The sequence below is a fragment of the Astatotilapia calliptera genome, chromosome 16 (assembly GCF_964374335.1).
Source record: "Astatotilapia calliptera chromosome 16, fAstCal68.1, whole genome shotgun sequence".
Taxonomy (NCBI): Eukaryota; Metazoa; Chordata; class Actinopteri; order Cichliformes; family Cichlidae; genus Astatotilapia; species Astatotilapia calliptera.
In genome coordinates, this window is record NC_137437.1 from 16261796 (window position 1) to 16279362 (window position 17567).

The 17567-nt window shown below is 41.4% G+C and overlaps 1 protein-coding gene across 1 annotated transcript; it reads left to right on the forward strand.

Annotated features, from left to right (window-relative positions):
* The first annotated feature begins 2233 nt into the window (after positions 1 to 2233).
* rpgra (retinitis pigmentosa GTPase regulator a) lies at positions 2234 to 16919 on the forward strand. The gene is made up of 13 exons (XM_026145638.2): positions 2234 to 2365; positions 3643 to 3768; positions 3851 to 3943; positions 4437 to 4499; positions 4588 to 4746; positions 4835 to 4984; positions 5085 to 5243; positions 5738 to 5893; positions 6675 to 6799; positions 7333 to 7539; positions 8814 to 9369; positions 9479 to 9543; positions 12237 to 16919. The coding sequence occupies exons 1-13, from the start codon at positions 2335 to 2337 to the stop codon at positions 15531 to 15533; spliced, it is 5187 nt and encodes a 1728-aa protein (XP_026001423.2). The 5' UTR covers positions 2234 to 2334; the 3' UTR covers positions 15534 to 16919.
* The last annotated feature ends 648 nt before the right edge of the window (positions 16920 to 17567 follow it).

Below are 17567 nucleotides of genomic sequence, written 5' to 3' on the forward strand. Positions count from 1 at the left end.
AATAATATGGAGATGAATTAATCCAGGCACATTAGTCTACCATGTTACACCTGTGCAAACAAAAAGCCCAACAATATATTCAACACCAATACACATTACCCAGTGTGTGAGTTTGACAGTGGTCTAAATCAACATGAAGATATGGAGATATAATTTCTGAGTATTCTTCAAACACATTTTAGCTGGACCAGACTCAACTGCTTTTAAACTCATACATTCCCAATGATAAGCTAATGCAAATTGATGTTTCCTTGCAAGTGGTGCAGTCAAATTCTTAAGGTTCTTAATACAGTCTTTGAAAAATTTGTGTTTGGCTTCAAATCTCATGGTCCAGATATGAATGAGAGGACCAATCTTTCGAACGCACCTCGGATAGTGGACCATGAAATGATGTTTTGGAATTAAGTTGCTTGATGGGTATAGTTCTCTAAAGAGTCTATGGTGTACAATAATCAGGTGCTTTAAATACACAGTCATTCCTTCAGTGATAGAGATTGGGAAAACGATGTTTAGAATGTGCAACAAATGCCAGTGCAAATCATCTTCTGGGATGAGATGAGATGAATGAATTCCCGCTGTTGTGCCTACATCAATATTGTACACAGAGGTCTGCAAAAATGTGTGCAGGCTGGACACAGTGTCTTCATATTTCACACGTCAACGAAGTGACACTTGAACAGCTCATCAAATGCACGCAGTGATGTGCATGACTGACATGGAAGAAGCTTCCGATCGTAGACAATGTAGAAGCTGAAAACCTGTGCTTTCTAAGTCCCTGTGGCCAGGAGATATGGCTGGGGGTTTCCTTCATTATTCATGAGGTGATCCTCAAGGCTCTGGTAGGACTGAAACACAATAAAAAGCATAACTTTATAAGCCCCTTAGGTTAAGAAAAGGTGTTCCATGAACCACAGTATGTGGAACTGGATCCAACACTCATCTTCTTAGGACGTTTCCTTCCAGCTGGTTGTGGCGTGAGAAGATGCAGCGAAACAAGAAGAGAAGCCATGTCTGGTTGAGGGTATGAGCAGAAAAGAAGTGATCCATACACACATTATGCACACTACTGCTTTTTAAATAACTTTTAAAAATGAAAACTAAAATCACTACATTAATAAAATGTTACCTTGGGACACTACCTGGCTCATCAGCATAATCCCTTCCTTTGTTCAAGGCCGATTTCAGCAATCTTTTTAGAAGACAAGTCTCTTTAAGGTCTCTGGCTTCCCTGGCTACCTTGTCTTTAAAACTCGTGTTCCATTTTTCCAGGAACCTGGAAAAAATTCGACAATTTTTAGCCAAACAACTGTTTTAATCTGTGGATTATACATATGAACTACATAAGATACTGGACTCTTTCACACACCTCACATCTCCACACGCACTCTGGTTTTTCCTTTTGCACGCTTCTTATAATTTATAATTTCTTTTTATTAATAATTTCTTACATAAACTGTTATTTGCACGTCTTACTGTAAATTTCTAAATTAAAGCTGTAATTTTTTGTAGTAATCTGTAAATATTACTGTCAATTCTATAATTTAATGGTCGGGCATTGCACAGCAATAAGCATTTCACCTCATGTCATACTGTGTATGGTTGTGTGTGTGACAAATAAAATTTGATTTTGAAATTTGAATTGGAACTCCAGACAGCTGGGCAGCCCAGCACCCGAGGGCTCTGGGACACACACCATCAGGGCCAGCAGCTTTACTGGAATGGAGTCTGCCCAGTTCCCTTGTGATTTCATCTGCTGAGAGGGACAAAGAGAGACAGGCTGAGGGGGCAAGACAGGGGGGAGGAAAATGGAGAAGATCGGAAGAGCTGGGAGTGGAGACAGAAGACGCAGGCAGATTTAGTTTGTTTGCACATTCAACGTCTCCATCTATTCCCACACCTTTCTTTTGTCTCTGGCCAGTAATGGTCCACATTCCCTTCCACACCTCCCTGCTGTTGTTTTCTTGGAGTTTGCTTTCCAGCTTCCTTCTGTAAGACTCCTTTCCCTCAGCAATCTTGGCTTTAAGCTCCTTCTGCACCAGTTTCAACTGTTCTTTGTCCCTGTTTCTAAAAGCTGTCTTTTTCTTGTTCAGTACAGCTTTAATGTCTTTGGTTACCCAAAGTTTCTTGTTGGGGAAGCAGGGAATATTTTTTGGGGGGAACAATAATATATAATAAAATAAAATGACCGTAATGCAGCATCTTCCTGTGGCTAAGCCTCTTCCTGCCTCTCTCTCTCTTTCCCCCTCTCTCTCACCTGTCCTCCTGGGTTTGATCTACCTAATCAGCAGGGAGCCGCAGGGTGATGAGGTGTGAGGGAGACAGCCAGCAGTGAAGATGACCGGGCAGACCGATGTCGACATACCAGGTGAGCCTTGCTACATATTATAAAGCCCTCGGCTTCATGCACACCTAATCATACCTAACACAGGCTCCATTTTGCTCACGGATAGCATGTTTCTATTTCTGTCAGCCTGCTGATACTTAAATGGCTTGAGCTCTGACAGCAGGCTTGGCTGGGATTTAGTGGGTGTTAAGTTCGGGAAGTACTTAAACTTTCTGTCCCTGGGCTTTCTAGAGATGAATCACAGACAGCAATGTGCAAAATTCTTGAACCGCTTCTCACCTAAAACCATTTCTTTAAGCAATAGTTCTCTTTAGGACACTGGCTGCTGTTTCATTTATTTTCAGTCCAGTCTCTATGCCTGACCGTTTTCAGGGGGATATTTTAATTTTTATTTGTTTGTTTGTTATTGTTGTTAAGCCAGTTAACACTGACTTATGAAACACAAGCATTAAAAAGACACCTAATTTAACAGCTTGTCATAAAACACAATTTGTTCCCATTTCTTTGGCACCTTAAATCATATAAAAAATGTCAAAGAAAACATATTTGATAGGCATGAAACAGTATTGTTGCAACCACAAGATGATTCCTAAAGAGCTATTTGTCAAAAACCTAAAAAAGATCTTATCATGGTGTGCAGTGTGTTCTTAAAAATTTGAGGAAACTTTACAGTTGTAAGATAAAAGAAGGTAGCAGGCTTAATAACCATCTACAGAAGATAAGCAGTATCTGAAAATCATGTCCTTGAGAAATCCAGCAAAGACCTGACACAGGAACTGAGAGATGCATCTGCCCTTCAGCTGATCCATTTACTGTTCACTGAAGTCTCATCAAAAATATTCTCAGTGGAAGGGTGGCTGTCAAGAAGCCATTATTAAAGAAGTGAAACCAGGAGAAAAGGCTGAGGTCAAATTGCAAAATAACTGGTCTGGCAGCAGCTCTTATGCAGTGATGAATCCAAATATGAAATTTTTCGTTCAAATAATTGCCAAAATACAGAGGAGGTCAGGAAAGAGGTACAACCATCTGTAAAACCCTGTGTGAACCCTGTGTCATGGTTTGGGGCTGTGAGAGTTCAGACTGTGTTTAAGAATAAAGGTGGTCTAATATCAACTTCCAAGCTTGTAAGAATTACACAGACTTGTTTTTTGCCTTATAATGGTGTATTTCCATGTATGTTTGCATGTTTCAATAGATAACTGCACCTCTTTCCCATTTTCATAGCAAAATATATATTACAAAAAAGAGAGGTCGCTGAAGACCTTTGCACAGCTCTGTATTTGTCCATCTGTTACCAGAAACAGGAGCAATTTTCACATTTGGAAGGACCAGCTTTGCTAATAATGTTCCCAGCAAGTTCTGGCTGAAGAATGACCATCCAAAGAAAACGTCATGTGGCGGAGAGCACTCTGCTGTTATCACAGGTACACTGTATGTATATTTTAGTAATGAAAGCTGACATTGTTCACTAATAACATTCTTTTTGTGCCTGCAATGGCGTTACAGAAAATGGGAGGTTGCTGATGTTTGGTGGCAACACATGGGGCCAGCTGGGGTTGAGAATTAAGCCTAGTACCAGGAAACCAACCTCTGTGAAAGGTTAGTATTTTTCACCGTGGCTGGGTCATATTGCATCAAACTAGTTATTTTTTGTGTAAAGCATAAAAAAAATAAGCCCACATGACTTATTTTGTTAATCTAAGCCCCAAAATATAGAGTACAGTGCAATACAGTTATATATACTGGGATCTTTATAATTAGAGCTATTTGTATCTATTCAAGCTATTTTGTTATATTTTGTAACTTATATATTACTTGTATGTAACCAGTTGTGTTGTATTGTTACTGTTCTTACTGTCTTGGAGCAATTGTGACCACATAGTTTCCTCTGGTATTGTGATTCTAATCACATAAAAGACAAAAAAATGTGAGACAAAAAAGGCAGAAAGTTGAGAAAATGTGTGATAAATTTGAATTATTTTTAATTGTTAACTAATGACCAGAACCAGAATTTGTTAGTCCATTAACAAGAAGATAATTGTGGTATTTTGAAGCCATTTTACTCACTATAATTACTGCATTTCCTTTCCAGCCTTGAAGTCTGAGAAGGTGAAGCTTGCAGCTTGTGGGAGAGACCACACAATTGTTTGCACATGTGAGACAATAAACAAATATTTAATTACACGTGAGAGATGTTTCCATGAACACTGTTGTCCTCAAAATTAGTATACTTGTATATTTAGTTCATGGCAGTGTATACAGTGCAGGTAGCAACCAGGACGGGCAGCTGGGTTTAGGCCATTGTGACAAGTCTACATACTTTCACCTGCTCCGCCCCTTCTGCGACTGGGCACCAATCAAAATGCTTTCTGCAGGATGCAACACCTCAGCCGCCTTAACAGGTTTGAACAATGACGATATAATAAGTTTCTCTGCTAGAAAAGATGATCTGGGCATATGTAAAGTGTATGTACGTATGTGTGTTGGTAGAGGATGGGAGGCTGTTCATGTGGGGGGACAACTCTGTGGGTCAGATTTCTTTTGGGGACGAGGGATTTGCTGCAGAACCCAGAGAGGTCCACGTTGGAGAAGCAGTCATATGGGTGTCCTGTGGGTATAAGCACTCAGCTTTTGTGACAGGTACAACGCAGTCCAGCCACATGCATCACTGCAGTAGGTCCAATGTTAAATGAACCAGTCTTCAATACTTGTGTCATTTATTGTGTTGGATTTGTCCCAGTTTATGGTCGTCTCTACACGTTTGGTGAGAGTGCGAATGGAAGACTCGGTCTTCAGGAGGAGCAGCTGGCCAATCACAGAATTCCTCAGCAGGTGCAGGGAGTCCTGGGTCATGTCACCCGAGTGTGCTGTGGAGGAGAGCACACAGTGGTCCTCACAGGTATACTAACAATTTGTTATTTTTAAAGAAAAGCATAAAACATCTGTGAAAGGAGCTGGTTAAACAGCGATGGAAAAGGTATTCAGGTCTTTAACTTAAGCAAAAGTATCAGTGTGCCTGATAATGATTTTCACATTATTGTGGGAAAAAATAAGGAGAAAATACTATCGCTTTTACTGTATGCATTAATATGTATGCAACATTTAATGTCAGCTGATCAAAGTAGGGCTGATTTTAACTGTAAAACACATGTGGTGATCACATCGTGTTTCCTTCTTTAAAATCTGCCACAGAACTCAACTTGTTTGATTATGTTAGACACTTTAAGGGACAGAATAAGTGATCTCAGCTCAAATGTAGCACAGACACAATGAAGAAGAACATCAAAATAAATTCCCCTGAGAATAGTGCTCTTGTACAGTAGTTGAGTAAATGTACTATACATCGCTTTGAATCAAAAGGGTTCTTTCCCTCTGTCTGCTTTGCTGTGCCAGAGAAGAACGTGTACACATTCGGCAGAGGTCAGTACGGTCAGCTGGGCCACGGAACATTTCTGTTTGAGGTTCATTTGCCAAAAGCGCTGCAGCACTTTTGTAACAGCAAGGTCAGACACATCGCGTGTGGAGAGAACCACACAGCTGTGGTCACAGGTAAGCCATCTTTGAAGGTCATTGTGACTTTAAAAGTAGCATTTCCCATTCACCTTTTTAGATGTCCATGCATGTTTTATATATGAAAGCATATAAAGGCCAATAATAACTGTTTTAATGGAATATAATATATCTACAAGCTTTAAGGAAGGAATTATTTAAAAAAGTTTTTCTGTGATAAGTTCAAGAAACAAACTTCTTTAGGACATATGACTTGTGTACCACGCATAATTAAACACACAGCAACAAACCTGTAATCAGGTTAAAAGTACCATTAGTGAGGTAAATAAAACAAATTAACTGATGATGAAGACGAAGTGGAATCTCTTTTTTCCCCATCCAGCATAAACATGTCACTGAGGTGCTGTTTAATCACACAGCAGCCAGTCTGCCACTGTGAGGTGTTCAAATGCAAGTTCAGCAACTCACAAGCTTTCTCTAGAATTTGCTAAAGTGACTAATTTCATAAACTTTCTCAGATGTTGTCTGCCTCTAGAGGTATTCAGTTGATTATCACCACATGTGAGTCAGTTTTCGAGGGGGTAGATAAATCCAAGTTTTGTCAGTTAACTAAATGATAAATCTAATTTCAGCCAAACAATGTACTAAAAACCAATATTCAGTATTCAAACTTTTCATTCCTATGTGCATTTAAAAAGGGAATTAAATAAAAATCAAGGATTTTGTTGTTTATAAAATGTGTTAAAAGCAAAACGACTTCAGCCAGGATAGAAAACCTTCAGTCTGTGTTTGATGCATTTATCCTCCCCCTGCTCCACAGACAGCGGGCTGCTGTACACGTTTGGTGATGGTCGTCATGGAAAACTCGGGTTAGGGGAGGAAAACTTCATCAACCAGTTCAGCCCGACACTCTGCACACGTTTTCTTCAATACGCTGTTCAGTCAGTAAGTGAAGGTGATGTGAAGGGCTTTAAAAGTAATCTTCATAATCAGTCAACTCCCTCCAAAAAGGCCATAAAATATATGAGAGGCACCACAGCTTGTAACAGGAAGCCTACTACAGCAGGATGTATCCACAGCACCATCAGTGATCGATAACAGAATATTCTTCACCAATCACCCCAGGAAGAGCAGCTGAAGCTGTGCTCACAGCCAGCACCTGGATACTTTCAGAGATCAGCCTTTTAATGAGTAATGAGCTCTGAATGGATCGTGTAGTGTCACATCATATCGCCTTTCTTTGCATCTGCAGGCTTTCTCCTATTTGGCAGCTGATTGTTCATAGGGAGCAGTATTCTTAGATACATCAGAGGTAAACTTCTCTCAAAGTAAGGCAAACGTAATCTCGAAAACAATCTTGCTGTAGCCTTGAGGGAGTAATATCCTGTATGTCAGCAGGTAAATGAGTGAAGAGCAGACTGAGAGTTAATCAGCTAAATGTAACAAAGATGTTTTCTTGTGTCCTCTCTCCCCGTCAGGTGTCGTGCGGTGGTCACCACATGCTGGTCGTGGCTACACCCAGGCCAGCAGAGAGCCAAGAAGCGGTGCCAGAGAAGGATGTCTTAATCGCAGACTACTTTCTGGAGTCAAGTTTTACCAAAATCATCTTTAAAAACAAGTTCATCAGTCCAACTCCACCATCACCACTCTCAGCCCTCTCAGCCCGGGCACGCCACCGAGACAGAGTGAGACCCTTCAACTTACTGCTCATTTTTAAAACACTTAATTCAATTCAATTTTATTTATACAGCGCCAAATCACATCAACAGTTGCCTCAAGGAGCTTTATATTGTAAGGTAGACCCTACAATAATTGTTTTTTATGTTATAGTTTAATTCATGGAAATAAGTTACCCAAATCTATTTGGCCCTGAATGAAAAAATGATCGCCCCCTAAACCTAAGAACTGGTTGTGCCACACTTGGGCAGCAAGAACTGCATTCACGTATTTGTGATAACTGGCAATAAGTCTTACATCTCTGCAGAGGGATTTTAGCCCACTCTACAGGATTTTTTTTTTATTCAGCCACATTGGAGGGTTTTTTTCTAGCATTTTGGATCTCCATTGGATTTCTACGGAGCCCCGCAGGGGACATGGGAGAAAAAAAAATTAAGACGGACTTTTGCGAGATCTCACAAAAGTTTTAGCCGCATTCTTCGGACGCCGGCTCGAAGCCAACCGGGAGGTCGAGGCACGATGTGCTGGGAAAGCGGTGTTCCACCCGGCTGTAGTAGGTCTCGACCTCCCGTTAACGGGAGGTTAAGAATGCGGCTAAAACTTTTGCGAGTCCCGAGTTTGTTTTGCGAGATCCCGAGTTTGTTTTGCGAGATCTCGCAAAAGTCAGTCTTAATTTTTTTTTCTCCCATGTCCCCTGGTTCTCAAGATGTTTTTTGGCAAAAGTGAGACGAACCTTTGTGTTGTTTTAGATCAGCAGTGGTTTTCTCCTTGGTGCTCTCCAATGGATGGATCAGACTTCCAAAAAAATGTGGTTGACCACAGTTAATTCATGATTCAACAAGGGTGCAGATTACTTTTTCACACAGGGCCAGGCATGTTTAGATACCTTTTTTCCTTAATGAATTTAAAAAGTGCATTTTGTAATTAGTCAGGTTATCTTTGTCTAATATTAAATTTTATTTGAGGACCTGAGTGTGATAAACATGCAGGCATGTTGAAAAAAGAAATCAGTAAAGGGGTTGGGGTGGAATTGATTTTTTTTCTTTTATTTTTTATTTGACCTGTGCAGTCATGAAACAGGTATTTAAGTGTATTTTATGCGATAATAAAACGTTAAACATTTGAAACCCATGCTTGCAGAACCCCTTGGAAAACTTGTATGACCTGTATTATATCAATAGGGGGCAGTGTTGCACCACACTGCAAATCTGCCACTGGTTGCTGACGCTCCATAGATACATTTCCAAACTTAAACTCGAGAATCTCGTTTCCTATTTTTCAGGTTCGTTCTGTGGAGTTGTTTGGGGATAAGTTTCAGAGCCTCCCACGGCTTAACTCTGACTTTCTCAACACATCTCGGCAAAGATCCAGAAATTCCCTAACTCTGAAAACCCTTTCAAATGATGCTACTACCCCTTCATCATCCCCTAAACCAAAATCAGAGGTGACAGGAAGCCCACTTCTCTCCCCCAGATCTCGATCCATATCCCCTCAGAGTCCACTGTTATCCTCTAAGGCATCAACCCCACATTCACAATCATCATTCACGCTTCAAAGTAAAGCATCCACGTCTGCTTCTTCTAAGTCTAAATGCAAAAAGGTGCCCTCTCCTTTGCTTTTACCAAAGTCTATAACAAAATTAAACCCCAGCAGTCCTGTAGCTACTAAAATGACTGCAAAGCCTAGACTAAACCGAGCAGCAGCCACTAAGAAGCCTCTAAGTAACAAATTCTCATCTCCTGTGCCACCTAAAGAGCCCTACACCCCGACTAGACCCCCCAGTAATGTTTTCATTAAAAATCTAAAGGAGGAAGAACATTCTGCCCCAACACAAACAGGTACTTGAATTCTATGGTTTCAACAAGTGGCAATAAATGTTATAGCCAGCTTTTAGCTGATGCTTGAGCGGGTTTAAGCTGTTTAACCTAATTTTGTCTGTTATTTCAGGAAATGTTAAGAGACAAATAATCACTGAAGAAGTGGAGGAGAAAGAAGTCTTTTCACCATATATGGTGAGAGAAGACATTTTTGATGGCTCATTATGCGATGGTTTCTCTTAGATAGAGCAGATAAATACAGTATAGTCCACAGAGTCTTAAATGTAGAGTGAGACGACTGTTATTTTCCTCTTCTGGCTTCTTCTCTCTGGTTTGGATTAAATGCACTGCAGGGCAGGAAGCAGCAACGTAGAACACTCTGACTTTTTCCAGGAAATGTGCATACATCAGCATACGTGCTGTGTATACTGTATGTGTGTGTGTTCTTGCAAGTGTGTGTGTGTGTGTGTGTGTGTGTGTGTGTGTGTGTGTGTGTGTGTGTGTGTGTGTGTGTGTGTGTGTGTGTGTGTAAAGAAATTTTCCACTTGGTAAAACAATGAAGAAAAATCTAAAATTGAATATCTCTAATGAATCTTCATCAGCCAGTTTCAGATATTTGGACAGCTTCTGCTGATACACAAATTTGTTTGGGCTCCAGCCCCTAGATGCACAAACACACACACGGATACACACACACACACACATGCAGTGCTTTGGAAAAGTTCTCAGGAATCTTGCCACATCTCATCAGTGTTTCCACAACCAGTGATGAAGCAAGTTGAGAAAGAGTCTCCTACTTTGCTGTGTGCTATGGGTTACTGCAACATGTGGTGCCCCCCCCCAGCAATCCTGTCCTCACTGCAGGGGTAAATTTGTGTATTTGTGTTTGCACAGTACTGTATGTGTGTCCTCACATGTGTGGGTTTTAAGTGTGAGAGAAATTTCAATTTTATTTATATCATGCTAAATCACAACAACAGTTGCCTCAAGGTGTTTTATATTGTAAGGTAAAGACCCTACAATAACACAGAGAAAACAGAGAAAACATATCATATGACCCCCTATGAGCAAGCTTTTTGGTGACAGTGGGAAGGAGAAACTCCCTTTTAACAGGAAGAAACCTCCAGCAGAGCCAGGCTCAGGGAGGGACTGGCATCTGCTGCTACCGGTTGGAGGTGAGGGGAGAAAGATGGTACAAAGACGCGCAGTGGCAGAGTTCCAGAGATGACTAATAACTAATGATTGCAGAGAAGTGTATAAACGCATAGTGGGTGAGAAAGGTGGCTGAAAAAGAGAAACTCAATGCATCATGGGAATTCCCCAGCAGCCTAAACCTATTGCAGCATAACCAAGGGAGGATTCACGGTGACCTGATCCAGCCCTAAATATATGCTTTATCAAAGACGAAAGTTTTAAGCCTAATCTTAAAAGTAGAGATAGTGTCTGTCTCCCGAATTCAAACTGGAAGCTGGTTCCACAGAAGAGAGGCCTGAAAGCTGATGGCTCTGCTTCCCATTATACTTTTAAATACTTTAGGAACCATAAGTAAATCTGCAGTCTGGCAGTGCAGTACTGTGCTGGGGTGATGCAGTGCTATAAGGTCATTAAGATAAGATGGGGCCTTATTATTCAACACCTTGTATGCATGGAGAAAGATTTTAAATTCGATCCAGCATTTAACAGGCAGCCAGATGAAGAGAAGCCAGAATAGGAGAGATATGCTGTTGCTTTCTAGTCCCTGTCAGTACTCTTGCTGCACCATTTTAGATTAACCGAAGGCCTTTTAGGAAGTTTTTACAACATCCTGATTATAACGAATTACAGTAGTCCCGCCTAGAACTAGTTTTTCAGCGTCAGTCTGAGACAGTGTAAAAGTGTAAAGTGTGCGTGTTAGTCCCCATAGGGAAATAGTTCCTCTGCATTTAACCCATTCACCCAGTGAAGCAGTGGGCAGCCACCAGTGTAGCGCCCGGGGAGCAGTGTGTAGGGACGGTACCTTGCTCAGGGGTACCTCAGGGTAGCCGTTCAGTGGAGTCGAACCACCACTCTACCTACTGAGCTATCCCTGCCAGTATGTTTTCTAAAATAATCAGTAATCAAGAGAATAAAATATTGTATTATACATAGGTATTTAATGAAAACAATCAATTTTGGAGAGAAGGTTTATGAGGTGCTGAACTTGTTTTTAAACACCTCACAATGGCAGACTGGCTGCTGTGTGATTAAATAGCACCTCAGTGACACCCTGTGAAAGATTTTCTACTTCAATATGTAGAAAAGTTTCAGCTAAGACATCACAGACAGTGGATTTATGCTGGCATCAGGTAATCCACTGGGACTGTATCCGAGCTTGACTTTGTGGTGTTATGCTTGATTCTTGGTATTACAAATGAAATCTATATATGTGTAATTTAGCATGAATTGACATTGAAATCGTTGAGATTTAACAGAACTTTTACAGTCATTGGTGGTCAAAAGGCGGGTTCACTGTGACATCATAATTTTCAGCAGAAACACTTTTTTTCATTCACTTTTTGTCAGTGCCATAACTCGGGAAGAGAAGGGGAATATATTTCACCAAACTGCTGACACTAATTATTCGTGCACACCTACTAAAGTCTTCAGTGCAACTAATTATACGAGTCTGCCCTGACATTCTATTTACACTTTGAAAACCACTGAAATATACCTCTAGTAGTCTATAATAGTAGGGTGCAAGTACAGTAGGTAGGTAAGATGATATTTAAAGCATTAAAAACACATAAAACATTGAACAAATTACATATGCAGTTATACTGACGGCCGCTCCGCTTGTGCAGCTTTCCTTCTTTAATCTACTTTTCTTTTTCGTATTATATCTTTCTGAATCCTTATGTGATTTGTTACAGGGAAAGAAAAAGGGCAGAGCTTTTAGACATGCAGTAAAGGAAGAAGAACCATTTGCACAACAGATCCAGACTAACGAGAAGACCGACCGAAACTCCCCTAAGGTTTTGCCAACAGAGCTTATGAAGGGCCCCAGCACCTTGAAGACAGAAGTGTCTCCTCTGAAGAGCACAAAGAAAAATCACAAAGTGACTTCAAACAGCAAAGAGAACATCACCAAGGAGTCCAGCAACATCAAACCTTCAGAAAACAGGCAAGCTCAAAAGCAGCTCCCGCATTTTAAATCATCACAGCAAGATAAGAGGAAACCGTCAGAGCATAGCACAAAAACACAACAGACGCTGACAGATGCACAGGAGAGAGTGACTGAAGTGAAGCACAAGACGAGGAAAACTGAGGATTTGAGAGAAAGTAATGAACCGAATGAAGAGGATAACAGCTCTCTGAAGAAAGGCTTGACAAGGACCCCAAAAAAGGAGACAAAGAAATCATCATCTTTAGATCCGAAATCTCCTTCTATCAAGGTCAGTAAAGTGAATCAAGCAGCCAGTCTAGCATCCACAGAAAATGCCGTAAAGGAAAATGAAGCAACTCAGAGGGGAAGTGATGACGTCAAACCTGTTGAAGTGGCGAGTCGGGGGACACGGCGAGTCAAATCGACTCTAACAAAAGATCAGCACAAGGTTAAATCTGTACCAGGAGTGGATGCTAAATCGCCAGCAGCACAGGAAGAAAACACAACACCTTTTAAGGCTGAAACCAAGAAATCTGTCTCCAGAAAAACACCATTGCAAGTTAAGGGAAAATTGCAAGAGCTTAAACCAACACCAGTCAAGGATCAAAGTAAATGTGCAGAAAATCCCCTCATTGAAGGTGAAAGCAAAGAAAAGTGTGAGGAAAATGAGTTAAATTGTGCCAAAGACGCCACTCTGAAGATGAAAGGTGGAACTGTGGATGAGCAGAAATTGTCAAAAATAAAGGACAAAAAGACGGCAAAGGAATCCGGTGCTGAACAGAGGGCAAAAACAAAACGAAGAGGAGGAGGCAAGGAAGAGGAAATCAGAGTTAAAGGTGAGGGGGATGTTGACTCTGAGAATAAGATGAAGGCTAAACCAAAGAGTGAAGCTTCCAGCCTGCCGTCATCTCAGCAGGATACACCTACAGAAGTGAGAGGTAACCCAATTTCCCCTCAAAGCCCAGAGGTGGATTCTCCTAGAGCTGCAAAACCCCTGCGAGGCGCTAAGCCTGTTGTTATGGATTCCCGTGTTTCTGAAACAGATGAAGAGGACACTTGGGGCAAGAATGGGGGAAAAACAAATTGGGGAGAAATTCTCAGTAATTCAGCGTCACTTCTTCCAGTTGCTGGGATTGCAGGTGCAGCTATTGAGGTCCTTCGTGAGGCAGTGACAAGTGTGCAGTCTGACAGTGACAAAGCCACCTCGACACCCTCTAAAACGCTCAGTAAAGTCAGACAATTCACGAAGCAGAGTGCAGTTACGGAGCCGTCCTTGTGCTCCACATTGTCACATTTTTCTTCCTCGAATGAAACGGAGGATGGCCTGAAGACAGATGCTCAAGCTGGTGTTCCATCGGAATCTGTAAATGAATCCCAAGAAGTAGAAAATGATGACAGCAGTTGTGATCCATCAGAGGGGGAGGCAGTGAAAGGGGGCCTGTCTGAGCATATCAGGGGTGAACACATGGAAGATTCACAAAAAGAAGTGGAGGAGAAATCCGACAAGGCATCTGGAGAGGATGAGGATTCTGAGGATGGGGGAAAGAATGAAGATGAAGATGTCGAGAGTGGAAGTGACAGTGAAGATAAAAGGGAAGAATGTGAGAGTAGTAGTGACAAAGAAACAGGAGAGGAGAGCAATACGGGAGAGGGAGAGGAAGATAATGTATCTGAGGAAGAAGAGGGTGACGAGAAAACAAGCAGGAGTGATGAAGATGAAGGAAGTGATAAAACTAATGCTGCTGAAACTGAAGGAGAGGAAGAAAGCAGTAAGAAGACAAGTGATGGATTGAGTGACTCTGATGGGAGTGAAGGAGCTGAGGAGGAAGAGGAGGAAGGTGAAAATGAAGAGTCCAGTGATGAAGAGAGTAAAGAGGATAAAGAGAAGGAGAGTGAGGATGAAGAGAAGAAAAGCGGTGATGAATCAGAGAGCGATGAGAGCACGAACCGAGAGTCAGAGGGGGAGGAGGACGGAGAGGAAGGAGACACTGCAGAATCTGCCAAAACTGAAGAAGAAGAAAATGATGAAGATGAAGAGGGCGAAACTGAGGAACAAAATGATGCCTCCACAGAAAATGAGGATGAGGAGAAGGACTCGGTTGAAGATGAAGAGGCAGATAAGAGTGAAGGAGAGCAAGACAGTGATAAGGGAGAGGAAGAAGAAGATAGCGAGGCTGATGAAGAGGAACTCCAAGATGAAAAAAGTGATGAAGAAGAAGAGGAAGAAGGAGGTGAGGAAAGGGAAGAAAGTGAGTCCGTAGGTGATGGGGAAGCTGAGACAGAAGATGGAGAGGATGAGGACAAAGAAGAGAGTGAGGAGGAGGAAGAGTCTGCAGAAGAGGAAGAGGAAGAAGAGGAGGAGGATACAGGGGACGAAGACATAGAAGCTGAGGAAGAAGAGGAAGAGAAGGAGGAGGATACAGGGGACGAAGAAACAGAAGCTGAGGAAGAGAAGGAGGATACAGGGGATGAAGAAGAAGAAGCTGAGGAAGAGAATGAAAGTGAGGAAGAGGAGAAATCAAAAGGAAAAAATAAAAGCATGGAGCCTGCTAAAAAAAATCTGTTAGAGAGTGATGAAGGGGAGGAGGAGGAGGGGGAGGAGGGGGAAGGTGAGGAGGAAGGGGAAGAAGAGGTAGAACAGCAAAAACAGACAAGGCTAAGAGGAAAAAGGAAAGACATGAAAGGTAATGATGAGGAAACTGATGATGAAGATGAGGATAGTGAGGAAGAGGGTGATGAAGAAGAAAGGGATGAAGAGAATAAGGAAAAGGGAAATGAGAACCAGGAGGAGGAGGAGGCAGAAGAAGAGGGAATTGAGGAAGAGGAAGAAGGAGATGAAAATGAAGAAGAGGAGGAGGAGAATGAGGAAGAGGAGGACCAAGCAAAATTAGCAAAGAAAAAAAAAGAGAAGCGACAGAAACCGCCACCAGACAGAAGCAGCAAACAGAAAGAAGCACCCAAACCAGCACCGAGGACCAGGCAGAGAGCTGCAGGGGGGGCGAAAGCTGAGGACTCTCAGCAGTTCTGGAACGATGTCCTGCCTCAATACCTAGACCTTCAGTGACCACGCCCACGGTGAAGCCACACCCACAGAAATCTCAGCTAAACACGAGCTTCGTCTGAGTTATTCTTTATGCTCTGAAAACACATAACAAGTGTGTCTAAGCACTTTTCAAAAACCCTTACACTGTCCAAGGCAGTCAAGCCATTTATACTGCAATCTAAGTTTTGTCAAGAACTATTTTCATGTGCGTATTGATATCCATGTGGTGCTCTGTGTAGAACAACACTAAAGTGGTGTATTTGGCACTACCTTTGTCAGGATCCTGGGTCTCCTGAACCAGCGTTTTTAGTTCTTTGTGATTTTTGTATTTTGTACTCGTGTGATTTATTCTATGGTTTCTAGTTTTGATCCCCTGCCCTTCATGTTTCTCTGTGCCCCCTCTGTTCCGTGTAAGTCTCTGTGTTTCTTAGTTGCTGTCTCCACCGTGTCAAGTTCGCGTCTCCGTGTTATACTTCCTGTTTTACTTTGAAGGTCTGTGTCTTATGTGAATGTGTTCTGCTTTGCTTCCTTGTCTCATCAGTTCTGATTTCTCCCAGCTGTGCTCTCCTTCTGTGTCTCATTCCCCTCGTTACTTCCCAGTGTATTTAAACCCTGTGTTTCTCTGCGTCAGTGTCGTGTTGTCCCTCAAGCTGTGTGTTTCCTCATGTTCCTTTCTGTAAGTTGTAGTTCATATTTTCCCCAGTTTAGTTTTGTATGACTTCCCCTGCCAGCAAATAAAGCTGAGTTCTTTGTGTTTAAACCTTGTGCCTGAGCGCCTGCATTTTGGGTCTGGCTCCTGCCTTCCACACAGCGCTTCTTGACAACCTTAGCTTAAACCTTAGCTTGAGGGCACTGAAGCCAAAATGTGAACACATAGACTTGACATGACTTAACTGTTTTGCGAATTTGCTTATTTTGCACATGAGTGACATTGATATTTATAAAGAAAACACACTGAGAATGACATATATTAATAATAATAATAATGATGATATGGAGGTACGACACACTAGGTTCCAAAGAAGCTCAAAAGCTGCAGCTGTTGAAACAAATGAACGTTTAAGATAACATGATTATGTTCAATGGACACATATATTTCCAGGTTTCAGTGTATCTAATTACGCTGCTATACTCACGAGTCACTTGGATGGATGTATAGCTAACAAACTGTGAGATGCCATCATGTCAATGTGGATCAAAATCTCTGAGGAATGCCATGAAGACAGTCATTAGCAAATGTACCTAAAAGTAACTGGTGATGGTATGTTCCTATTGTCTTAACCCTAATCAGAGTGTTTATGTATTTATTATAGAGCCTTGAATTGAATACTGTATAATTTTCTAATGTATATCTAGGCTCCAGTCTTCCACCTGTTCTGATGAATGTATATAAAATACTGAAAACAGCTTTTTTATGAGTCAGTTATTTCAGAATATTTCATATTTGTCAAAACATATTACGTTTGCAGCAAAAAGTGTACAATGAAGTACTGAAACATGTCACACAGAAATAGGAGAAAACTTGTGTTGATCACAGTGTAGTTAATAGAAAAAGATAATAGATAATAGAGAAAGCATTTTGATGTGTGAGTGTTGTTTTTAAGACAAAAACATCATTCAGTTGGGCTTAAGTTAAATATGCACACATATTTCTGTTTTAAGGCTCTTCAGACATGCTCCATTACATCAACCAGCTGTGTCTGTTATCTGATGCTGAACAGAGTTTTTACAGTGGGGTTTTCAGAGCACCTTCATTAGAAACTGCTGCCTGCTGCAGAGTAAAATGAGTGATTTGTGGCCACTCAGCTTAGAATAATAAGACAAATGTTATTGTTAAGATAGGACAGCATTTGAGTGACAATAATTAATTTTTTAATGCACATGTTTTTCTTCTTTGGGAAAAACATTCTGCAAAAATTACCCACAAGTCTGCTTACAGTGCTTACAAGGAGTTTCAGATGTTAGAAAAGGTATGCTTGGAGGAGTAAAGGTGAGGCTTTCAAACCTAAGAACAGCTGTCAAGCATGGTGGCAGGTGATAGTAGCATACTCTGGG